Source organism: Nicotiana tomentosiformis, chromosome 2 (assembly GCF_000390325.3).
Source record: "Nicotiana tomentosiformis chromosome 2, ASM39032v3, whole genome shotgun sequence".
Taxonomy (NCBI): domain Eukaryota; kingdom Viridiplantae; phylum Streptophyta; class Magnoliopsida; order Solanales; family Solanaceae; genus Nicotiana; species Nicotiana tomentosiformis.
In genome coordinates, this window is record NC_090813.1 from 113,360,054 (window position 1) to 113,377,298 (window position 17,245).

The 17,245-nt window shown below is 36.0% G+C and overlaps 2 protein-coding genes across 3 annotated transcripts; one reads left to right on the forward strand and one right to left on the reverse strand.

Annotated features, from left to right (window-relative positions):
* Positions 1-5,742: 5,742 nt before the first annotated feature.
* Positions 5,743-12,292, forward strand: LOC104102563 (heterogeneous nuclear ribonucleoprotein 1). Its single transcript, XM_009610298.4, has 14 exons — positions 5,743-5,880; positions 6,039-6,187; positions 6,275-6,364; positions 7,397-7,462; positions 7,642-7,707; positions 8,358-8,443; positions 8,538-8,583; positions 8,692-8,746; positions 9,859-9,935; positions 10,051-10,189; positions 10,308-10,441; positions 10,544-10,648; positions 11,265-11,420; positions 11,973-12,292. The coding sequence occupies exons 2-14, from the start codon at positions 6,167-6,169 to the stop codon at positions 12,033-12,035; spliced, it is 1,104 nt and encodes a 367-aa protein (XP_009608593.1). The 5' UTR covers positions 5,743-5,880; positions 6,039-6,166; the 3' UTR covers positions 12,036-12,292.
* Positions 12,293-12,631: 339 nt separating this feature from the next.
* Positions 12,632-16,652, reverse strand: LOC104102564 (uncharacterized). 2 transcript variants are annotated; one of them, XM_009610302.4, is made up of 5 exons: positions 16,514-16,652; positions 15,363-15,974; positions 13,454-13,751; positions 13,050-13,131; positions 12,632-12,936 (listed from the first exon to the last, which is right to left on the reverse strand). In XM_009610302.4, exons 2-5 carry the CDS (start codon positions 15,904-15,906, stop codon positions 12,730-12,732), a joined length of 1,131 nt encoding a protein of 376 aa, XP_009608597.1. In that variant the 5' UTR covers positions 15,907-15,974; positions 16,514-16,652; the 3' UTR covers positions 12,632-12,729. The 2 variants fall into 2 exon arrangements, with proteins under 2 accessions (XP_009608597.1, XP_009608595.1); XM_009610300.4 differs by lacking the exon at positions 16,514-16,652 and having other exon boundaries at positions 15,363-16,118.
* Between the last annotated feature and the right edge of the window lie 593 nt (positions 16,653-17,245).

A 17,245-nucleotide genomic window follows, 5' to 3' on the forward strand; every position in this document is an offset into this window, starting at 1 on the left:
AAAGAAAGAAAGAATTTTAAGCGATAATGTAAAATGTATATCTTATTTAATTTTTCATATAGGAAGTTTTAATTATTGAATAGAAGTATATAACTCATAATATTAGGATATTTATAAATAACATAAGAGTATTATATATATATATATATATATATATATATATATATATATAACACAAAATAACAATTATTAAAAATATTAAAAATCATTAAGTATCATTGAAAAAGAATTTGAATATTCCCCGCCTTATTCTTTGCTAGAGGTTAATAACCGTCTTTTAAATAAAAATACAACTCCAGCAAGAGATTCTTCTTTCGATGATTTAAAGGTTGAAGTTGAAAACTTGAAACGAGAGATCAAATCTCTTAAACAAAATCAAATGATTTATGATCATAGGATTACTCAGATTGAGAAAATCAATTCTCCAGCTGAGAAATCTAATGATAAAATCAAAGGTATTTCTAAAAATGATATTGAAGAAAAACCTATTAGTTTTGATCCTAAACATGATATGTTTTTAGGAATGATGCAAATTATTACTGCTCATAAATGGTATATCAAATGTACTATTCTCATTGATAATAGTTCTTCTATTACAAACATTGCCATGATTGATAGTGGAGCAGATGTTAGCTGCATTCAAGAAGGTTTAATACCTACGAAATATTTTCAAAAAACTACTCATATGGTTAGATCTGCATCCGGACATGCTTTAGATATAAAGTATAAATTGTCTAATACGGGTATTTGTCAGAATAAAGTCTGAATTTCTCACTTTTTTTTCTTGGTTAAAAACCAGTTATACCCTCCTATTATACTTGGAACACCGTTTATTAATGCTATTTATCTTTTTACCAGCATAGACTCGAAAGGTTTTACTGCTACTTATAAGGATAAAGAGATAAGTTATACTTTTATTACAGATCCAGTAACTAGAGATATTAATGTTTTAATTGATATGAAGCAGAAACATGTTGATTCTTTGCAGTTAAAATTGTTTAGTATGAATATATTTGATACTTTGAATTCTACTAAATTACAGGAAAAGATCCAATTGATTTCCGAAAATATTGCTATTTATATTTGTGCAGAACATCCCAGTGCTTTTTGGAATAGAAAAAAGCATATTGTCACTCTGCCTTATGAAGATAATTTCTCTGAGGATAATATTCCTACTAAATCTCGACCTTGTCAGATGAACGCGGAATAAGTGGAATTCTGCAAAAAAGAGATTGATAATTTGTTACAAAAGGGCTTGATAAAACCCTCAAAATCTCCTTGGTCTTGCACAACTTTTTATGTTAATAACACAGCTGAAAAAGAAAGTGGTATTCCTAGATTGGTCATTAATTATAAACCCTTGAATAAATATTTGAAGTGGGTTAGGTATCCTATTCCCAATAAAAGAGATTTATTGTCAAGATTATATGATGTCAATATATTTTTAAAATTTGATTTAAAATCTGGATATTGGCAGATTCAAATATTTAAAGAACATACTTATAGAACTGCTTTTAATGTTCCATTTGGGCAATATGAATGGAATGTTATGCCTTTTGGTTTGAAGAATGCCCCTTCTGAATTCCAAAAAATTATGAATGATATTTTCAACCCCTATCTAGACTTTATCATTGTTTATATCGATGACATTTTGGTATTTTTCAAAACATTTGAAATGCATATTAAACATTTAGATATTTTTAAAAGAATTGTTATACAAAATGGTTTGTTTATCTCAAAATAAAAAATGAGTTTATTCCAAACTAACATTCGATTTTTAGGACATTATATTTGTCAAGGAAAGATTACTCCTATTCAAAGATCGATCGATTTTGCTTCAAAATTTTCCGATGTTATTACTGATAGAACTCAGTTACAAATATTTTTGGAAAGTTTAAGTTATATATCGCCTTTTTATAAAGATTTGTCGCGTGATTTAGCCCCCTTATATGATAGGCTAAAAAAGAATTATAAAAACCCTTGGACTAATAGTCATACTACTTTGGTTAAGAATTAAGCAACGTGTTAAATTTTTACCTTGCTTGACCCTTGCTAATCCTGCATGGCAAAAGATTATCGAGACTGATGCATCTAATATTGGTTACGGAGGGATTTTGAAACAAATAAATCCCAATAATAAGCATGAATATCTGATTAGATTCTACTCTGGTAAATGGTCTGAAGCCCAGAGAAAATACGCTACTGTGGCACATAAAATATTAACCATAGTAAAATGTGTTTTAAAATTTTAAGATGATTTATACAATCAAAAGTTTTTGATAAAAACTGACGCACAATCTGTTAAATATATGTTTAACAAAGACTTTAAACATGATACCTCAAAAATGATATTTGCAAGATGACAGGCTCAATTAGCCCCTTTTGATTTTGAAATACAATACAAAAAGGGAATTGATAATTCTCTACCAGATTTCTTATCTCGTGAATATTTACAGGATAGAACCCCCCTGGGGTAGGGGAAGAGGTAGAGGTTGGGGAAGATCATCCCCACAGTCCAGAGGAAGATCATCACCTTCAGGATCGTCATACGGATCCACATCAAACTCCCCAGTTATACAAATGGGAAGAAAGAATTTAATCAATGAGAGGATATCTCTCAGAGAAGAATCATCGATCGGACCATCCGTCCATCTGGAAGATATTCCAGAAGATAGTCCGTTATACGCACACTTACAGGCATATATGACTGCTCAAAAACAAAAGGATACCTTTGCTAAGCAGAGTGATACTTTTGCTTCCATTACCAAAGATGACAATGATGATATCAAGTCATATGAGAAAGTGTCTAAAAAAAATGATATTTCTTTTAGAAAATTCTGATATTCAGAGAAAAGAAGAGCCGTGGAAGATATTCCAAAGGTATTTGATAAATGGGTTATATAATACGGGTGAGTCATACAAAACCCGCTCTTATTATGAAACAATACTCACCAGTACTGGCAATGCAGAGTTTCAGTACTTTTCTGGTTATAGCTTTGACGAGAACGTTTATAACTTCTCAAAGATTATAATTAAACAGATTATATCTGTTGAAGACTGGGGTATATCCATAATGAAAGAAAGACAGATAAGCCTTAACAAATCTCGAATGTGTTTTACCTATTGGGATTATATCCAGGCATTTGATAAAGTGTTATACTACAATAATGATCGACACAAATATACTTGGTTTATTAAAGTATGCGTAAAGATATTTGCAGAGACTATTCCTAATTGGTTTCTAAACTGGTGGTCATACCACGGTCCGACAGTAAAAATTTTACCTGATCCATTTCTCATGTTATACAAAGAATGGATAAAAATTTCTCCATTTATAAACGATTTATATCACACAGATCATATTTGTTACCCAGAAAAAATTGACCAGATTTATTTCTTTTTGGAATTCTCTATTCCCTGGATTCATAAATGGACTCCAGAAGTTAGATTCACCGAAGAACAAGCCCCGTGCTTATACATGACCTTTTACAATAATTTTTGGGATAAACTAATGAAAAAGGATCCCAAAACGAAGATATTATACGGTCAAGAACTCTTGGATTCCATCAAGACAAAAATCCAAGAATATTCCAGCAAACCTCAGAAAGAGGTGATTGATGACAGCTCAGTACGGCATATTGCCAGAAAGATCTCCTTTCAGGAAGGAGATAAAGAAGAAATGGTTAACAACTACTTGGAAGAAGTCAAAAGAAATTTACTTCGTTCCATTAATCAATATGAGAAATCAGACACTTCTATGCAGAGTGAAACCAGCAACGATGATATCGCTGAAGATTCTCAACCCTTTGAATCAGAGAAAATACTATCTAATGAAGATTTGCAGAATGCGAAAGAATTCCTCCGCAAAATGAAAGAATCAGACAAAAGACCAGCACCGTGAAACAGTTGGACCCCACAAGCACAGTGAAGCCGTCGGACCCACAATACAGTGAAGCCGCCAGGCCCCACTCAAACAATAGATACACTGTTCATCAACAGTAGATACATTGTTCATCAACAGTAGAAATACTGTTTTGTATAGTAAAAATACTGTAATAGGGACCCACTTTTACTGTTCATAGATTCTTTTCTTTTCTATTTATACGTTTCATTCGTTCAGAAGAAGAGGAGGGAAGCGAGACCCTCTCTCTCTCTCTCTCTCTTCAAGTGTAATTAAGAGTTTGTAGTTTGTAACAGAAGAACAAAATAAATAAAGTTTTCAGTTCTTCATCTTCAGGCCTTGCATCCCGGCCAAAAGATACTGATTTCTTTCTTAGTTAGTTTTTCTTCTAGTCTCTCCTCTCTGGCCGTGACGATGTCCGGCTAAGAGACTTCATATCTATGTTGAGTATCTAACTTCTATCATATATAAACCATGAAAGATACGACATCTATTTAAATATAAATGAACTTTATATATAGAGTTTTGACTTGGTGTCAAGATGGTTGGTACAGTCTAATATAACACTGCTCTTATTGGCTTTGCCTTAGTGGCTTCGTCTAGCCAGCCGTGAACCTCAGCCCGATAAAGGAATTAAAAAGGGCATCTTCTTTCACGGTTAGAACTGCTAGACACATGAGCTCAATAAAATTATGTATTATATTAAGACAGACCCCTTGCTTAAGTAAAGGTTTTAACCTTCCATATAGTCATTAAACTATATATAAAATTCAAGTATATTTCAATTCTTATATCCTTACTGATTGTGCGGATTACCGCCAGTTTTTAAATATAAGGGTACTGAATTAGCTAGATTGAGAATTTTTTATCGTGTTAAAATAAGAGATCTTTAACTGGTGGAAACCTCGGTGGACATTTAAAAGTCAGCAGAGGTGTGAAATAATTTCAGTTCCCGATAACTCGGTGATCTCTGTTTTAGCTCAGTCAAGAAGGCCGTGCGGATTACCGCCCGCCACTTGATCCTATTAAAATGGTATCAGAGCTAACAATTATTAAAATGGTTTAATAAATAACAATTATTAAAAAAATTAGTATATTTTAAAAAAATAAAATTAAAAGGCTTATCTTTTTATATTTTTTATGAATTCAAAAAATAATTTTAATTTTTATAACCCCAAAAAGATATTACATAATTTTAATTACAAGTAGAATGCAAAATGAGAAAAAAAATCAAATATTGCAGTAGAAAAGAATATATGAAAAGAGAGGGATAAAAATAACATTAGAATATTTATAATTTATATTAATTAATAAAAATAAGAGGTAAGTAAATAATACTCAAAAAATATTGATAAATTTAGACAATTAAAGAATTGTAAATAGTAAAAATAATAAAAATATTTTTAGAGTAAGAAAATATATATCTATGTTATCTTATAGAAAAATAGCGATAAAATACTAAGCCAATTGACAAGTTAATAAAAAATCACATTAATAAATATTTAGTACTAAATACTTACTAATTTAATAAAAAATAAAATAAAAAATAAATAATTTATTTAATTACCATATGATGTGTATCCTTTAATTATTAAAAAATAAAACAATAACTAAAATTTATTAAAATAATATGATATATCAACTCATAATTTCATAAGATTTATTTAAGTTTGTTAACACCAGTTATAACGAGAAACGAGAAGTTATAGGATCTTCTAAAATCTACCCCAAACATAAAGGATATTTTTGACATTTTGTTGTTTATGCAATTCGATAGGGGTTATAATTGTAAATTTGTAATATAGGTAAATATATATTTTGTGGGGCGTGGGTCTGAAGGGATTAGAAAGCACGGTACAGATAGGAGCGGTGTCTTTGGGGTTTGAAGGAGCTGAGCTGAGCGGCGCGAGGAAGAGCGAGCGAGCGAGCCGAGCGGAGTGAGAGAGCGAGTTAGGGTTTTGTTAATCGGAATCACGAAGGTCAGTTGAGTGTAGATAATCTTTTGAGTACTTGTGTAATTTTAATTTCCTTGGCATCTGAAGCTCTAGAGAAAAATCGGTGAGTTTGTTATGAAAATATGATGGTAACGATGATATTTGTGTGTGAGAAAGAGGTGTTGTGTGTCTGTTACGTGCAGGAAGAATCGTCGAGTGTGAGCGATTCATTTCTAGAGAGAGGTTTGGTGAGATCGCGTGAGCCATTTGAGTGTACATCCAACGATTTCCCCTCTCCGCTAATCGATTTATCAAATCAGCCTTCATTACCATGTCGGAGAGGAAGCTGGTGGTAAGTTTTGGCTTCTTCGTTGATTTTTCATTGCATATTTGAGCCTTTTATTACATCTTAATTAATGTGATTATTTGGTGATTTTAGGTTTTAGGTATCCCATGGGACGTGGATACAGAAGGTCTAAGGGAATATATGATTAAATTTGGAGACTTGGAGGACTGTATTGTCATGAAGGTCAGCCCCACAGCTACCTTGAATTTTATGATATCTATTATTTCAGCTACATATAGACAAATTGGTGCAATCTTGTTTACTGTGTTGAAAATGTTTTTTATTTTTTTCTGTGAATTTTTTGCCTTATATCAGAAGCATTTATTATCTGCTGGAAAGCTTACAAAAAATTAGGGCTGTCGTATGGTGAAACAAAAACTTAAGAAATTTCGTTCGGATTGCCCCTAAACTCTTTGTCCTACTTGTTGTCAGGAAAAGGTTGTTGTTTCCTCTACTTGGAAAATATAGCAGCACTATCCCACTTAAAAGTTGTCAGCTTTGGGACTCAACCAACAACATGTCTTAAACAGGCTAATCCCTTGTAGACTATACTGGCAAATGAAAACCGGGTCTAAAAAGAAAATCTTGTCTAGTAGATTGCATTGGATTTTTGAAGGGCCAAGGGCCAAATACCAATAGTTTCAGTTAGGACTAGAAGCCACTATTTGGATGGCTCCTACTTTACAGGATTGTGTTCGTCTCCAACATATTCTTTATTGTCCATCTTTCTTTCCTTATGTTAACTGATTCTGCAGTACTATTTGTTTATAATAATAATAGGTTAACTGCCTTAACTTATACCAAGCTTGGTCATATGTTTGTCCCCTTGATTTCTGGTGTGTTTTCGTATCACTGTGATAGTATGGTGATTGTTTTTTTTTTTGACAAGTATAAGCTTGAAATCAGTGTATATCCAGACCGAGAACCTTAAATTCCAACACTTGTTTTTTTTCGGGGGGGGGGGGTTAAGAGACCACAATAAGTTGCCATTGCTTTCCAAAAATTGTGTGCAAACTTTAGTGATGGGAGGTCCACTTGTCTCTGGAGATTGATCTCTTTTACTAATTTACTAACTTCCCAGAAGTGTGTTGTGTTGTTTATTTAGTTATAGTATGTTTGCATTATAGTGCTTCTGACAGTCAATGTCTCTTTTTTGTGCGCAAAGTTTCTTAGCATCTTAATATGAAGAAGACTAATGTGTATAGTTTCAACTAGGAGCGTGCTACTGGTCGTTCTCGTGGATTCGGATATGTAACATTTGCTACAGTTGAAGATGCTAAGGTGATACTTGGTTTTATTTGTTGATTTTCATGCCATTCTCGCGAGCATATTTATTTACCGCTCTTGAGTAAAACCTTCTGTTTACATGTTACCGTCTTGTGCCTTGTGGTTTTGATGCTAACTTTTCTCATTGTATTTTCTTGTCATGATATTCGTATTTTTGTGTTATTATGATGTAGAATGCATTGTCTAAGGAGCACTTCCTTGGAAACAGAATGCTGGAAGTGAAAGTGGCGACACCAAAGGTGCACTTTTTTTACACTTTTGTGACAATGTTTGATTAGAATGGAATGGTTGACAACATCTTATTATTGATCTCTTTATTTGGTTGAACATGAGCATTGGATGATTGGAATGAGTTGTGTTCTGCATATGAAATGTTTCTATTTCACTTTCTTTTCCCCTTTGTTTTTTGGTTATTTTTCTAGGGATTCTTGCCCAAAATATTTGTAGTAACATTGCTCTCCTAAAGTTATTGTCCTCTTCATTGTCTTTACTGTCCAGTTATTTGTTCGACAGATGTTTTAAACTTTAGTTCTCCCAGGATGTCTGCCAAGTTCATTAGTCATTATATGCTTGCTCTTAAACGCATTGTTTCTTGATTATTTAGCTTGATAATTGGCTTTGGAGTTTATGATGGTATGTGTTTAAAAGATTTTATAATCCAGTATCCAGCATTCCTTATGGATTCTATCATTTTTATTTTTTAGAATTTGCATTTAACTTTTATTATTGCTGTCTAAATCTTTTTTTTAAAACATATTCTCTTTCTTTGTTGCAATTTAATTTGGAAAGAACCATGATTTTCATCAAGTAAAGTCCTATTTTTCTAGCCATTTTGCCTCTAAAGGTCTTAGTTAAGGTCTAATACAGATGCTACTCATTCTTTTTGCAGGAGGAGATGAGGCATCCTGCAAAGAAAGTTACCCGGGTTTTTGTTGCTAGAATTCCACCGTCGGTGTCTGAAGCTACTTTCAGAAGGTATTTGTGAAGAATTGCTTAATTAAGATTGTTTCTAGCTGGTCGGTTGTTTCACTATTAGAACTTAATATCCTTATTTGAATTTCTTTTGCAGTTATTTTGAGAAGTACGGTGAAATAACAGATCTATACATGCCAAAGGTTCATATATCTCTCTGTGACCTCATTATTAGAACATATTTTGAGGTATCTTGTTCTGACTCTAAATTACAGGATTCATGAATTAACTAATCTATTCCCAATCTGCAGGATCCAACTACAAAGGGACATCGTGGAATTGGGTTTATTACTTTTGCAAATGCTGGTATGTGTCCCATCTTTGTTTTTCTTTTTTTGCTGTTACCTTTTCTCTATTATCCAGGTGCCTTGGCCAACTTTAGTTATTCCTCGGCTTAACATCGAGCTGTTTTTAGGAACAATTTTTAAAAAAATAGGTAACTTATTTGGCAGGAATTGTATCTGATAGGAACTCTGTTTTCAATACGAACTGTATCTGTGAGAATTTCTTGTACCCATTTCTATGCTTTATATGTAGATTTGTTTAGACACTGTTCTTATATTTCAGGGAGGAGAAACATGAAGTGTTCTTAGTTGCAGATACATCTTTTCTTCTCTCTAGTATGAGAGGCAGTGACTGAGACCTGCATTTGTCTAAATCTGTCTGCAGTGCTTCCAGGATGTAATCACTTTAGTGCAGTTAATTCCTTAAAACTGGATCACAATTTACCTTGATTCGGTATAAATTCTAGTAATTACTGTAGATATGAAGATTTTCTTCCCTTTCTGCATTCATTCAGTACTCCTAGAAAATTCACCAGCTTCACTATAGGAAAGTGCATTTTGCTTTTAGATATAAGTGGTTGATAATTCCCTCATTTTTGGAGTAAATAGCTCAGTAGTTAGCATAAAATATAAGTTTTAACCTGTCACCCAAACAGGAAAACGAAAAACGATCTGGGAACAACACCTTTCTCTTTAATTCTACACTTGGATATATTTCCTTTCGAGGTGCTTACTTCTAAACCTGATCTGGGAATGACCGGAAGTAATTTGATGACATTTGAAGAGTTTTTTATTGTTGCTCGACAGAGGTTCTGATTTAATCTCAGCCTTGATTCGTCCTCTAGTTTTTTTCTGTCAATTTCGTAATTCGCAACTGTTCCTGCTGGCAGTCTAGTTATATATTCTAGGTATTTTGAGCTGCATATGCATCTTAACACCTTTTAATGGTCCTGTAATTGTGCTTCGTCCCTAAGAATTCTGCCTACTTCAGTTTTGTTAATTGCTGTAGGGATGTGGTAGCTACCACCTTGTTTTTATTTATGTACCCAGGGAAGACAGGGCCAGTCTCCAACATGCATGCTTATCTTGTCTTCTTTTCCTTTAAATTGAGTCACTCTTGGTTTCTTTGCCCAGAATCAGTTGATGATCTGATGGGTGACACACACGAACTGGGAGGTTCCACAATTGTGGTCGACCGAGCAACGCCCAAGGCAAGCTCTGCATAACCAAACTTTGATGTATCTGCTGTTCAAGGACATGTCATTGAACTTACACATTTGCTTCTGATGATTCATTAACCTTTACATTTTCTGCTGATGATTCCAGGAAGAAGATTCCAGACCTGTTAGTCGGATGCCTCAGGGTGGAGGAGGATATGGTGCATATAATGCATATATTAGTGCAACTAGATATGCTGCGCTTGGTGCTCCCACATTATATGATCATCCAGGCTCTATGTATGGACGTAAGTAAATAATGAAAAATTTATCTTTAACATGATACAACATCCTGCAACATTATGAAATCATGCCTCGCATTTAACATAATTCATATACTAAAAGAAACTTAATTAAATAAACCAGGAGGAGGAGGATATCCTTCTCGTGGCATGGGCAAGAAGATCTTTGTTGGTCGACTACCTCAAGAGGCAACAGCTGAAGATCTTCGCCAGTATTTTGGTAGATTTGGCCGTATTTTAGATGTTTATGTTCCAAAGGTAAGAGCTCTTTTATTTTATCGCCTTCTGATAACAGATCTTGTCTTATATAACTTAGTAATTGCTTATTTCTGTTAAAATGAGAATGCTTATTTGGTGTAGGATCCCAAGAGACCAGGACACAGAGGGTTTGGTTTTGTCACATTTGCTGACGATGGTGTCGCAGATCGTGTTTCTCGGAGGCCTCACGAGATATGTGGACAGCAGGTATTTGTTGGAATTCCAAGATCTACCTTTATTTTTCTAACTCAATACCCCAAGAAAACTGTACACTGAACTATCAGTTGATCAAGTTTTGTATGAGACCATGGTGAGGAGACCCCTTCTTCCCCAAAGAATTATAGAAGGGAATAAATTAACTAGATCATCATGGATAACCAAGAACGGAGGACCAGATGTGGGGGAAATTCCTGTCTGCTGAGCACACTTGGTGTGGGATATCTTAAAATTCCCTGGCCGTTACCTAGGATGTCCTGCGACAGAAGGAGGGCACTGGAAGATTTTTTTTTTTGGCAAAACTTAAAACATATATTGGTGTAAAGTACCTTAACTCTGACCTGGCCATTACTTGGGATGTTCTGCAACGCGAGTAGCACGAAAAGATTGTTCTTAAAGACGATAAAGTTGTAACTGCTTTTTTTGCAACACCTATAACATACATTGATGTGAAGTTAGCCTTTTGGGGAGTTTGAACATTTACCTATTGAATTTTTTTATCCTCCTAGAAGTTGCTTGGGGTATCCCTTTTGGCTTCTCACTAATATAAATGATTTTTCTGTTTCGCTATGAGGATCCTTATTCCTAGTTCTACCTTGCTTTTTAGGTTGCAATAGATTCTGCCACTCCCCTTGATGATGCTGGTCCAAGTAGTCAGTACATGATGGATCCTCCTCCTCCTCCTCCTCCTGAACCGTATGGGGGATATGGTGGTCCTATGCGTTCCTATGGTAGGATGTATGGGGGCCTAGACTATGATGATGTAAGTATTTGAACCTTACTTTGATAAACTTCTGTCTGTTATCTTCAGCTTATTACATCCGTGATATAATTGCTTTCTCATTGTTAACATTATCTAATCACATCCTTTTTCATCCGGGTGATTTTAATTTTTCAACCCTCCCTCCCCCTTCCAAGAAATGGTCAATTACTGGGCATTTGTCCTGCATCTTTCAGCTGGTCTGCCTGGAAACAATCCCGTTGGTGAAATTTGTTCCGCTTATCTGTTTGACCTGGATATGACAATGCAACGTCATGCTTTTCTTGTGAATGAAAGAGATCTCTCTCTCCTGTTGACTGCATCTTTCTATTGCTTTGGTGCAATGATTTTTACTTTAGGCGTAGTTTATTTGATTATTTGTTCATACCTCTTTGATTTTTTTTAGGTTTGTTTCACATGTATAGCATAACTACTGATAACAGATATACTCAACCTTAGGCTTATGACTTGTCTATTTCTCGGTTGTCCTTAATTCAACAGATGATAATTCTGATGATATAACCTTTACATATGTGACTTCTCTGTTTTCGACAGTGGGGTTACGGCCTGGGTGGAGGGCGACCTTCAAGAGCAGATATGAGATACAGGCCCTACTAGCGGGTGTGCCCAGTAGCTTGTGTGGCATGAAGTTGGAAGCTGTCTGAATTTCTAAATGATAGGTGTTGGGTGTCAACTTATATACTATGTCATATTTGACTCAGCTTATTATGCGACATTATGATATATGTGCTACTGGTATTTCCTTGATTTGAATCAAGGATCTGTATTGATGGATTGTGTAATTCACTTCCTGCTCGACCCATTGAATTGGAAGTGCAATAGAAACGGAGATGAGAATTGTTTTGTTTTTTTCATATCCGAAAGTATTAAAATAGTTAAGCAACATAATCAATTGGGGTAATATTTTACATTATTACAGCTGGAGTATTTGTGAAATCGTCTGAGAGACTGAGTGGTCGTGGACATGATTCGTGTTTTGGGAGTCTATTTTCCCATGCTTTCCCCATGATTAAGTTAGTAAATTGGTTATTGCAAGTAGTATTTAATCGCTCGCTGCCTCGGATAGATGATTTCTACTTTTTGTTGAGTAGGATTTTACAGTGAAAATTTTCCAGTTTTTTCTTGAGTAAAGGTTTTGGACCAGCAGAAATCAGCTGTACAGAATTCAGTCACAGATGGTGGCAAGGCTTGAATTACGTAGCGAATAGGTAGGTCAGAAACTGGATTAAATAGTTGCTTCCTTTGATCAACAATAATAAAAGACGCTCCAACTCTAAGCTCTGACGAGAACCTAACGGATACGGCAAACATAGCAACTGCTAAATGAGGCAATCTGAAAATAGTTCCGAAACGGAATGATTCTCTGGGAATTCCTTCGAGGCTGATGAGAGTGACTTTCTGAGATTGCACGTCTCATATCTTGGGCCTTCAACTGAGCATATCTAAGCTTGTTCAGAATCTTATCCATGGATGCTGACCTCCTCTTTTCTAGTTTCATCTGAAATGCAAACAATAGTTAAGCCCTTTGATGCTTGTCCTATTCTTTAAGAGGATAGATATGTATACTAATCATTAGATGTACTCAGATATCAATCTTTATGTCCAACGGACCTCAAGCTTTTGGATTGCTGCTTCCGCTTTAGCCGTCTGCAAGTTCTCCCAAGCAGTAATCCTTGCTTCCTCTCTTTGTGACCTTCACAAAATGAGGAAAGACAACCGTTATCCCTTAAATAGTAATTCTCTCCCCTTGATAAATAAACCTATACCATAGTAAATATTTGTTGCTTAGTGACATACATATTCCCCAAAGAATGTCCATCTATCTTACCACCATTACCAGTGTTGTGAAGGCTAAGTATTGCTGCTACTTGTCTAAATAGTTTCTACAAACTTGTGGAGAAGTAGGCGTTAAGGGCATAAGCATACAGGTTCACTTGAAAATGAGGATAACAGATGCCCTTGCAAAGCATAAGAAGCAAAAACAAAAACTTGAAATGAATGGCATAGTGGCATACTTTGACATGTTCTCTGCTGCATTAGCAACATCCCAGGGTGAAATTGAGCCAGTCACATCTGGTGTTTCTTTACTCGGTTTCCTCACCCGGCTTTTCTGAGAGTGCCCGGAAATGGGGGCTCCTTTGTCCACCTGCACATCCCTAATCTCGACTTTAGCAGAATGCTGCTTGTTCTGCTCCACTCCAGATGACCTTTCTTTGGGAGAGGCATGGGTACTGCTATCAGGGCTCATCTGTGTTGCCATGTCTCTCCTTGAAACTACGCAGCTAACAGAATCTGGCTCCTTGGTCCCATCATCTGGCCATAGGATTCATCAGCAATAAAAAATCATTAATTTATAGTGATGTACTTTTCTAAAGACAAATTTTTCTTCCAACACCTCATGTCTCATTGATTTCACAATATGTTCTATAATTAACCTTTTGCTTGTCAACCTGATAATGTTTAAGAAGCCTCAAACAAGGGCTGGAATCAGGAAGGAACTTCGAAAGTAGTTAAGAAGCTTGATTAATGTCAAAAGGTTCTAAGAATTTCTCCAAAAGTTAGGAATACTATTGCTAATGCTACATGTACGGGTGAGAGGTAGCAGACACCTGATGGAACCACCGTCATTAAAAAAAACTATTGCCAATGCTATGTGATAAGAATCAAGATTCAAGAGTTGAAGTCTTCGGCCCGAGCTGTATGAGGCAAAAAGACCGCCGGCCAGCAACTTCCGTGCACAGATATAGATTCATTCTTCGTACCTGGTCCAGCCTCACAACCCTTCGCCCAAAAGGGAAGGGAAGGGGCCTATGTATTTGCATGACCCCTGCAGATTTAACCCTATCTATACCCGGAGCCACTCCCGGTTCTTCGGAAGAATCAACTTACGTCTCCCTTCTTCATTGATTTGGGGGAAAAGGACAAAGAGCAAAGCGGAGCATTCACAAAGAAATGGTGTAAGCAGAAGGGAAGGCGCAACGGTGATTCCCTTCCTTTCTGATCGAAATCCGATCAATCAATGAAATTTGTTACCACGCAGTGCAGTTTTTCCATTGTAAATTCGTACGGAGCAATCAACGAATTCCGGCGAAATAGAAGATCTACGTGACCAGAGGCTTATGTATAGATATTGATTCATTCACACAACAATTTGCTTTTCGTATCGACGGAACCTGTGGAACCCTAAAGTCACTCGCCCGTAGACCTGCTGCGGAGCTAACCCTTGTTCTTTCCAGCAATGGGGCCTAGGGACCGATATGATGATTGGTTTAGGTAATAATGGAAAAAACTTAGGAAAGTATTTCTAAATCTATTGGATAATAACGAACATTCGGCAAATGAAAAGGTTTAATTATGTCATACCACAGATGCATGTATCTCTTTTTCTTCTCCTGGCAAAATGCCTCAAATGATACTCAGTCATTTCATATGCATCCACTTTGCATAGGCTAATGTAGAAGAATTGTGCTATGATAATCAATATACAATAACAACAACAAACCCAGTATATTCCCACGAGTGGGGTTTGGGGAGTGTAATGTGTACGCAAAATTTACTTCTACCTTTTAGAGAGGCTGTTTCCGGTAGACCCTCGGCTCAGGAAAGAGGAAAGATAAAAGGGAAGGGGCAAATGATAATCAGTATAAAGCAGGAATTTTTGCCAATGAATCTCTTTCATGTTCAATTCTACTTTATAAAGGGCAGTCCGGTACAGAAGGTATCCCACGTTCACGTAGGGTCGCAGGGTCCGGGGAAGGGCCGCATCCCAAGAGGTGTGATGTAGACAACGTACCCTAATGCAAGCATTAGTGGCTGCTTCCACGGCTCGAACCCGTGACCTACAACTTTACCGTTGCTCCAAGGCTCCCGTTCAATTCTACTCTATGTTAGAACATATTTCTGCAATTGGGATAAAATGCATACCTTGGGAGCTTGGCACCGAAGATTCACTGCACAAATCTGACAGACTGGGAACACTAGTTGTTCGAGCCATACTATTCTCAGCATATAGAGCACCAGGATTTGCACCAGCACCATAATGAAGGGATACACCACCAGGCACTAGCACACCTGTTGTAAATGGTGAATTTGCAATATAGTTACTTAAAGTTCCACCTTCTAGGACCGGCACGGAGGGTGAATAATTTGGTAAGTACATAAGGCCAGGAGCCCCAAGAGGTCCACTTTTCGACTTGGGGCGCCTGTGGATTTGCGCGGTTGAAGTCTTCCAAACCCCATAACTAGACACTGGGCTAGTAATCCATCTTTCAGCATCATCCCATTTTGAAGGCACTGTCCTTCCACTATTGAAAGGCATCAATGCAGTGGCACTAATATGCCTCCTGCTGCTGTGAGTCGGCAATGGGGCTCGTTCCGAGCTCCACCCTTTCTGATTATCTCCATATTCTGGTGTTGGTGGGCTTGTATATAAACCCGAATTCCTCAACAAAGTAGAGTTCTTCTTCATGATTTTCAACAGTGGCAAAATGCAAGTCACATTCTTGTTCCCCTGGTTGAATCTTGTAAACAATGATCCTATCCAAGTGCGCAAGAAATTAGAGACCATAAATCTGAACTAGTTTCAGTTCCTTATTCTCACATTAAGGCATAGCCACCACATTCATTTTGCCTACTCAGGAAAAGTAAAGTTGTCTTGAACAACATAAAGATAGTCTTTTCTTAACAAAAAAAAAGATATATCTTGAAATTGTGGTCAATTTTTTGTAGTCTGTGGCAATTAATCAATAGGTCACTTCAAAAGTCAGGACCACTGGAAGAGTTGTAAAGGCCAAATACTGCCAGTAATGGAACAAACTCGACAAAACTTTACAGAGAAGTCGATTTTCAATCCCCCTATATTTCATTAACGGTACTCTCCCGCCCTCAGAAGTTCAGAACAAGAGGTAAAAAGAACCAATCAGGAAGAAAGTTGGTTATTCCAATTGCCACTTATGTACCTCTATATAAAAAGTTAAAAAGGAAAAAGTGCATCCTAAAGAGGAAGGGAGAAAGGGAAGCAGCAAAAGCACAAAAAAGTTTCAACTTTTAGAGCAAATGTATTAAATGAAGCTTACCCTTTAAACTAATGCAGAGAGTTGAGCTTTTTTATCTCTATTTTATATCAACTTTTGTTCTGGTGCTCAAAGCTTCAGTAAAGCAGCTGAATAGTGTGAATCTTTGGTTACAGAGTGTGAACAAAAGGTATTGCTGGTAGTGATATCTGAAACAATTTTTAAATCCCAGAGAGGAAAAACAGAAAAAAGAATAAAGAAATGGGAGAAAGGTAACCCTCACCTAGGTGTGAAAGAATCAAGAATTTAATAATGTAGATTATAAGAACAAGGGGGCGTTCAATTATTATGGGATGTTTGACGAATGGCCCCTGCTATTTTGTGAAAGAAGAGCTAACAAATAATAAGAAAGGTGAACAGAGAGTGAGATTCTTGTACTGCTAAAGCATTAAAAGAGGGAATAGAAGAGAGGTTTTGTACCTATCGAAAAGGAGAGAACCGACAGAGTGGAGAAGAGCCAAGAAATGGTGAGAGTTGTCACAAACAAGTTTGTCCAAAACAAATGGGCATTCCCACGTGAGTAAGCTTCTTAAATTTCGGGTTATACTTTTTTGGAGCATTGCCCCTAATTCCATGCATTCCCTCTTTCTTTAAGTTTTATCTTCTATCACAGTGTCATATATAATGTGATGATTGAGATTACTTTATTTTTAATTAAAGGTTTCAGGTTCAAATTTAGTAATAAAGAATTTATCAATATGTGAACATTTTACTTCTCAAAATGACTTATAGGAG

Excerpts from the sequence above, each read along its gene's own strand:
- LOC104102563 (XM_009610298.4), top strand. The coding sequence starts at position 6,167 with ATGTCGGAGAGGAAGCTGGTG. Across the intron at positions 8,444-8,537 it reads TCTGAAGCTACTTTCAGAAG|TTATTTTGAGAAGTACGGTG; the intron begins GTATTTGTGAAG and ends TTTCTTTTGCAG. Across the intron at positions 11,421-11,972 it reads GGGGCCTAGACTATGATGAT|TGGGGTTACGGCCTGGGTGG; the intron begins GTAAGTATTTGA and ends TGTTTTCGACAG.
- LOC104102564 (XM_009610300.4), bottom strand. The coding sequence starts at position 16,005 with ATGGTCTCTAATTTCTTGCGCACTTGGATAGGATCATTGTTTACAAGA. Across the intron at positions 13,752-15,362 it reads TTCGGTGCCAAGCTCCCAAG|ATGATGGGACCAAGGAGCCA; the intron begins GTATGCATTTTA and ends TCCTATGGCCAG. Across the intron at positions 13,132-13,453 it reads GCAGCAGAGAACATGTCAAA|GTCACAAAGAGAGGAAGCAA; the intron begins GTATGCCACTAT and ends CATTTTGTGAAG.